The 7,536-nt window shown below is 39.0% G+C and overlaps 1 protein-coding gene across 1 annotated transcript; it reads left to right on the top strand.

Annotated features, from left to right (window-relative positions):
* Positions 1 to 220: 220 nt before the first annotated feature.
* RNF138 (ring finger protein 138, E3 ubiquitin protein ligase) lies at positions 221 to 7,206 on the top strand (the record flags this gene model as incomplete). Its single annotated transcript, XM_009866221.1, has 7 exons — positions 221 to 299; positions 777 to 942; positions 2,472 to 2,587; positions 4,054 to 4,122; positions 4,608 to 4,713; positions 5,545 to 5,652; positions 7,056 to 7,206. Coding segments are annotated over 7 exons (713 nt in total), but the record flags the coding sequence as incomplete, so codon positions are not given.
* Positions 7,207 to 7,536: the final 330 nt, after the last annotated feature.

Raw genomic sequence — 7,536 nt, 5'->3', positions numbered from 1 at the left:
CGCCTGCGGAGCGCTGCTCCGGCCTTCGCCTCGCCTCTTCCTTTTGTAGCCGGCGAGGAGGGGTGTGTGTGCCGGTGAAAAGCCGCTTCTCCGGGCGAGCCTGCGGTTGCCTGAGCCGTGCTAGCTGAGCCTCGCAGCCAGTGGGAACGTCTGAACGCATCTCACTCGCCTTTTTTTTTATGTGTGTGTGTTAAATTTATACTTCCCTGTTCGCTTTCAGGCGGGGAGACCATAGCTCAGTCGTTCTCTCTTTGCAGTTCGTCTGCCGCGGGTTTTCCAGCGGGATGTTTAATTGCGAAGTAACGCTTTTAGAGAAAAGAGAAACAGCCTCGGCCTTTGGTTGGGCCAGGGAGCAAAGCAGGAGAGCTGCCAGGGCCGGTGGGGAAGGCCCACCGAGCGAAGCTTTGCAGCGTTTTTGGCTCCGCTTAAGGACAATAAACAGGAATGAGACTGATAAGATTCCCCCCCCACTATCACGTGTCTGCTGCACCATTTGATACCTCCCCATTAATGATCAATCCGATGTGCAGCTCAGGAGTACGAGTCACTAAATAGTAATCTTTACCTAAAGTGCATTGCCACGTTCCCCTGATTTCCATGTACTTCTTCATAAGCACCATAGTTCCATCTTGCCTATATTTATAAAGATTTTTATTCAGTAGGCTGTTGCTCTGATACGTACATTTTTCTCCTGATAATCACCTAGCTCCCTTCAAGGACAAAGTGTCTAACTCTTCACTTTGCTAACCTGTGTTTGTGGTAACTTTTTAATTTAGGTTTTGCAGGAAGTGCTTCTTGACGGCTATCAGAGAAAGTGGAACGCATTGTCCTCTCTGCCGGGGGAGCGTGACTAAAAAAGAAAGAACATATCCCAAAAGGGCTCTAGATGTTGAAAACAGTATGAAGAAAGCTTCGGGGGGCTGTAGATGCTGTGAGAAGCAGGTAGAGTAAAACTTTACAAAAAGTTGGATACTTTTTTCTTGGTTTTGACCAGACATGCTTTTATGATGTGTCATTCTTGTCTTGGAAGTAAAGAGCTTATTTATAGCAGTTTGAACTTAGCATTGTATGGCTTGTGCGTATATTGGGCATACAGTACCTGCTAGATATGCCTAACAGGTATAAACTGGAAGAGGATCTTGTGTTATTGTCCGTGAGGGCTTTTATATGTGGAGTGCTGTTTTTTTCCACAAAAACAATGCAAAAACTGCATATAGCTCAAAAACTTTCAGAAGAAAGTTAGCTGAAAATGAAAGTTGCAGATATGTTGAAGACATCAGAAACCTCCACTGTGGGAATGAAAGTGCTTGGAGCTACTGTAAAGTCTAATTTAAAGCCTTAACATATGGGTTGGTTACTCTCAATGTATGCACAATCATATGTAATTACCCCCTGCCACATCAATCTGTTTACATCCCTTCATGCTCTTTATAAAGGGGTCATTATTTTCAGAACACTGGGTAAAATCTTGACTCACACTAAAATCAAGAGTAATGTCTTTTCTGGTATAAATGGATGCAGAATTTCAGTCTTGCATTTTGTTTACATTAAATTGTATAAAATCGAGGTAGTTTTCTTGTTTATTTCCTTTCATTTGGAACTTAGTTCTGCCAGTGTAAAGATGAGCACTAGAGGAAATCTGAGCTGCTTACTTTGTTCCATATGATTCATTAAGATGAAAAGCTGGCAGAAAGAAATGATACCAAGTTGGTAAACTGGAAAGAAGAACCAAATGGATCCTGAGTAATAGTTCTTAAATTGAATTTAGACACAGACGTGCGAGATGTGATCTTGTTTATCCTTAAAGCTGTGAGCACTTTCTGACAGTGCTGTTGGACCTGAAGTTCTGATTTAGGGCATGTCCAGCACAGCTGTCTTCTGACAATCCTAAGCAACTCATTGTCTTACTTTGTGTTTAAGGTGGATGGGCAGCCCTAAGTTGGTCTTCATTCACCGTTTCCTCCCCACCCCCAAAGATCAAAGTTAGATATTCTCGGAACACACCTAACTGAAAAAGGTTTTGCTCTGCAGAAGGTTACAGCAGGCCAGAGAAGACTGAAGGAGCAGTCCTGCTTATACCATTCTCATGGCCCTCTCTGTTGTAGCGCATCAGTCATTGATCCTGGATGTGGGAGGTGTAGTTCCTGTGACTTTTTTTCAGTTAAATGGAGTTTACTCACATCTCTCATCCCTGAGAAAGCTCTCTTAAGTTGCCTGGCTGTTGGGTGTTTGGGGAGTGGGAGTGTTCTCCAGTCTCACAGAGTGACAAGGCTCTATGGAAAAAGGAATCGAAGATCTCCTGTCAGGAGAGAACATGTTCGGCTGAGAGGGGAGACAAAAGTTCTGGTTTCTGCTGCATGTGATGTCTATATAGTTCCTGCATATATTGCTTTCTGCTGGCAGAGCTGATCTCTTCCTTCTATCCCTGTATTGTTTAGTATCATTTCAGTAATTTAGCATTTCATTTACAGGTTAGATTTTCCTGGATGAGACAGCATTATAAAACATGTAAGAAGTATCAGGATGAATATGGTGTTTCTTCTATTATTCCAAACTTACAGATTCCCCAAGATTCAACAGGGAACAGGTAATCAGGGTTTTTGGTTTTTTTTTTATAACAATGCTCCCCCCACCCCAGGAGAGTATTTTTTTTTCTAGGGTGTGCCTTCCTTTTGCAATATTTATTGCCTGTATTTTTGTACTTCAAAAAATAGGAGTTTTTCCAGGTCTTTTTCTTTACTAGCGGAAGAAAACCTTTCTACATGATAGTTTGGAATGTCTTCTAGGGACCCTCCTAAAAAAATTTATAGTATTTGTAGCTTGCTTTCCTTGCCTTAACAGCATTTGAGCAGCTTGCTTTGTAACATATATCATAATATTTAGCCCCAGGAAAGTTCTCTTCTCTCTTCATTTCTCCCTCCCCTTTCCTAAGTCTGTTTTAGTGGATATCCTGTTTTAAAACAATACTGTACAAGCTTTTGCTTTCTGATTGATTTTTTTTTTTTAATTGATCTCTTAGGAAACAGAGAAGGAACTCCAATATGTTACACATCATAAAATGCAAATGACACTTTCCATTTGTTTTCAGGCGGTAAAGCTAAAGAACTTTTTCATGCCTTCTCACTGATGTATTTGGTGTGGTTGAGGATTTTTGCTTATTTTTGCAGTCTTCTTTTTTTTACATATTAGTTTCATAGGGCATTGTTATATGTAGCCTGTCCTTTATTTATTTTGACATCTATTTTCTATTTGTAGCAGTCTGAACTTCTCTCTGTTTGGTTTTCAACCCATCAGTATATTGAAAGTGGAAGTTTAAGCTGTTACCAGAACTAGCTGCAGAAGTGTTTCACCCAAGTGTCTGATATTGTTATATCAGTATTTATTGACTATGCCACAGAGGATACCTGTGCTTATAAGGTGTCAGAAGTATAAAAAATCCACTGTGACCAGATTTATGACTGTAAATAAATACTCCATTTTTAGGATGATTATTACGTCTGAGCAGTTTCTTCTGGCTTAGCTAGAGGTGCATATATGGAATAATTTATGTTCTAAAATGTTCCTGTCTGTCACTCTTACTTTATGAAATAGATTGTGTTCAGTGTAAGAAAATTTATCGTGCTGTAGTTGAAAGTTGTAAATTATTTGTGTAAACATATGGCAGTTAAATATCTATTTACATCGTCCAAAGACAAAAAAACTGAGAAAGTTGCTGCTTTTAGTTTGTAATGCTTTTTGAGCTACTAAACTGTCATTTCCATTACCATTCTTGTTTTCAAAATGTCTGTTGTATTATATACCACTTTCCTATAAAGTTGTGTAGTATTCCACCAAGGGTCACCATAGTAATTAAATACTGAGACATACCTTGATTCAAAGGAAAAGTTGTGAGAGTTAAAGTATGTGCCATTGTATGTTTTGCTTTGAAATTCATGGGACTTAATGGATTTCCGCTCCTTCCCCTAGTTACTGTTAAGCATTTTAAAAAAATGGTAAGGGTGCCAATTAATTTCAAGTTTTCGTTGTTTTTTTTTTTCTTGACTTCATTTAAAGTAGCAGAAGTGATGCAATATCTGGTAATGGCGAGATGGCTAATAATCAAATACTTCAAGGAGAGACGAGGTAGGCTGCTTATTTTTTTCTTGTTATTATTAAAGTAGAGCCAGATAGTCACAGTACAAGCTTCTACTGACTTTAAACCCCCCCACACCTACACAACAAGTAGCATTGAAAAACCTCAGTAGTTTCTTCTACGTTTGTGTCTACACATTAGAATTTCTGTTTTTCACTGCTTTCCTGAAGGATTTTGCACTAAATGATGTTACCAGTAACTAAGAACAGGGTGCAGCTGCAATTGGAACAAAGAATTTTCTGAAGTCTCAGAAGAATGCGCTTAGGCATGCAAATAATAAGTGTGCTTTAAAGTTGCAACGTGGAAGTGGCATTGAAACTTCAGTAGATCCACCACTATGTCAGTGAGGGTGGGGTTTTTTTGTTGTTACCAAAAGAAGAGAAAATAATGACAAGATAAGAGGCAAATTAAGCTTTTTGTAACACTACTTCTAAAACTCTCTTTTCTGTTTAATAGCGTGTATTTCTGTTTACAGTGGACACCCAACCTTCAAATGCCCGCTGTGTCAGGAAGCCAATTTTACCAGACAGCGCTTGCTGGATCACTGTAATAATAGACATCTTTATCAGATAGTTCCTGTAGTAAGTAGAGTTGCTTATGTATGCTTCTTAAGTTACTTTCATTGTAATTATGTGAACAATTCTAGATGTGAGGTAGCTGCTCTCTATCTGTAACGATCACTGTGGTCTGAGAGAGACAATATATATACTTAATGCAGTACATTTAACTGGAGGAGTTGCTTTCATGTGAAAATGTGTCTTGTCCAGCTCCTTGTCAGTTCTCAGGCATTTCTGACTTAGCTATCGTCTACATCTTGATGTGAAACAAACTCAGTTTTTGATCCTGACACTTCATTGTTTAGTAATTCGGATCTGTTTCTACAGAATCCCATTTATAATGTAACTATTGTTTCATGTTGAACTTTCACATGAAGCATTACGCTGAAAATTAATCTAAGGTAATCAAAGGGATTGAAGGAGAAGAATCTGTTTGACATTGTATTCTTTTCATCTGCATAGAGTGTGTTATTTTTTTGCTTTTAATTTACTTGATCATCTCAGTTGCATGAAAATTCTCCCAAACAATAAGTAGGATGCAGTAGTCGCTTTCTTTTCTAGATTTAAACAACAGAAATTGACAAAAAGTGTGCCAGTCATGATAATCCTCCACTCCTAAGAGAAACACTTAAGAAATTTCGCAAGTTGAAATGTAATTTTTGAATGTTAAACAGTTGAGGAGGAGAGCACTTAGAACTATGATTTTATGAGAGCATCTCCACTGTATTTTGCTAGTGGATGAGTAATAGACTAGTTTTTCCTGTAGAACGTGTCTTAATGCATTCTGTATTACCAATGTTTTTGTTTCTTTTTTTTTTTTAATTCTCTCTCTTTTCCCTTCCCCTCCAAATTCAGATCTGTCCTATTTGTGTATCTCTTCCTTGGGCAGATACTAACCAGGTTACTAGAAATCTTGTTAGCCATCTAAATCTAAGACACCGGTTTGACTACGGAGAATTTGTGGTAAGCTTTTTCTTCTTTGATGTGTAGGGGAATAAGTGGTAATTTTTTTCTATATATAAAAATGCCACATGAAAAATGGTACCAGACTTGTTTGTGCTTTGGACATGCTTTATTCCTGCTCTGTACAGAAGTCAGAAGTAGGCCTGTCGTTAAACTTTTCGTTGTCACCATGAAGTGCTGCTGGGAATAGTTGTTGTCAACAGTTTAGCTCTGCTCCAAACTGATGACTTCAAGTCTTTAAGCTTAGTCTTCTCAGTTTGAACTATGTTCCTCCCGAACTGCTGCTTCTGGGAGAAATAAAATAAAATAGGTGCTACTCTTTTATTGACATTTTTGACCTTTTATGTCAGAAGTGCCTAAATCATTATTCTCAGGACTCAAAGTGTGGCTTGCCTGGCTGCTGCTGCTGCTACCACCTCTCTTCCAGTATGTTGTGAGAGGCTGCAGTGTGAAAAAGAAGTGCCATTAAGCCCTTACTCTGGTTGCCTTCTTTCGTGCTTGCTTTGGGCCGATGACCTTGGAGTAGATGCAAAACTATACACACAGGTGTAGCCTCTGGGTGGACTGTAAGTCCGACTGACCAGCTGGTTTCTGCCTGTGGGATCAGAGAGCTGGAGAGTTTGTGTTGTGGTTTCTACAGAGTTTGATAGGCTTTGACATAGTTTGAGCTCTGTGTGGGACGAGCATGGTGTTTGAGGCCTGGGCAGCCTCACTTGTTAAAGATGGCAAAAATGATGCTTGTTCTATGTGTGAAGTGATCTGTGACAAAGGCACAAAGAGCTAGGAAGTTGGTACAGGGGCTGGGGCTCTTCAGCATGTCTTACATGTTTGAGGATGTAGAGCTGATGATTAGAATTCTGATTTGAGAAAGCTGCCAGAATTGCACTAAAAAGGCATAGTACTCTGGCTTATTAACAACTTGGAAAATCACCCTTCAAAAGTGACAGGGTTAACCATCTTTTGTGATACGTATTTGCTTTCTCACTTTAAGCTGTATGTTCTCAACAAACTGTGACTACTGTTGTCTGGGGATCACATTTTGTTTTTATTAATGGAGGATGTTATGGCTGGTTGGAAGCCCTGTTAGAAGAGTTGTGTGACACAGTCCACTTTCCAGAGCTGGCTCTTCTGTAGTAATTGAGCCAGGAAGAGGAAATGTACCCTTCTGCTTAATGAGCCTTGTCCCACTCATCTGATTCTTCTCTTATCTCATGTATCTCTTGACACTTGGTTAAACAAAAGATACTGTGCAACATAAACAATCATCTAGTGCACATAAAGATGGAGAGTCTTCATCTAGGTGCCAATTCCTATGTAAAAATGTGGAAGACAAGTGGTTAAAGTAAGGACTGTGGTACCTCTTGAGTAGTTGTCCTTTTTGATGATGTTTTCATTTTGTTTAGAACCTTCAGCTTGATGAAGAAGCTCAATACCAAAATGCAGTTCAAGAATCCTGTCATGTGAACTTCTAAAGTATAGCCTCACTTCATCTTGCTATCCAAGAGAAAAATTGCATTAATCCTGTTGGTGATCTGAAGTGTATATTAATAAAAATGGTGTTCAGTAAAGACTTTTCAGGCTTAACTTTTTTCCGTGCTCATAAGGACTTTTCACGAATAAAACTCAAACTTGATGTCTATGCTGATGACTGTCCCTGTGGAATTAGGGACCTTCTTGGAACTGCTCGCTGTTGTCTTGATTTTCTCTAACTCTTACTCCTTTGTTAATGACACTATTTCTGTTGTTGACGACAGATATTTTAATTCACCAAACCCAACTTTGAAAGTATCTTTAGAAAGACATGCAAAAATGCTTTGTTGCACTGTTGAGTTTCTTTGAAGTTCAACTGTCATCTGCTAAGATACCTATGAGATAGTATTTTTT

The sequence above is a fragment of the Apaloderma vittatum genome, unplaced genomic scaffold (genome assembly GCF_000703405.1).
Source record: "Apaloderma vittatum isolate BGI_N311 unplaced genomic scaffold, ASM70340v1 scaffold13230, whole genome shotgun sequence".
Lineage (NCBI taxonomy): Eukaryota > Metazoa > Chordata > Aves > Trogoniformes > Trogonidae > Apaloderma > Apaloderma vittatum.
The sequence above is the reverse complement of the archived record's forward strand: the minus strand, read 5'-3'. Positions and strand labels throughout refer to the sequence as shown.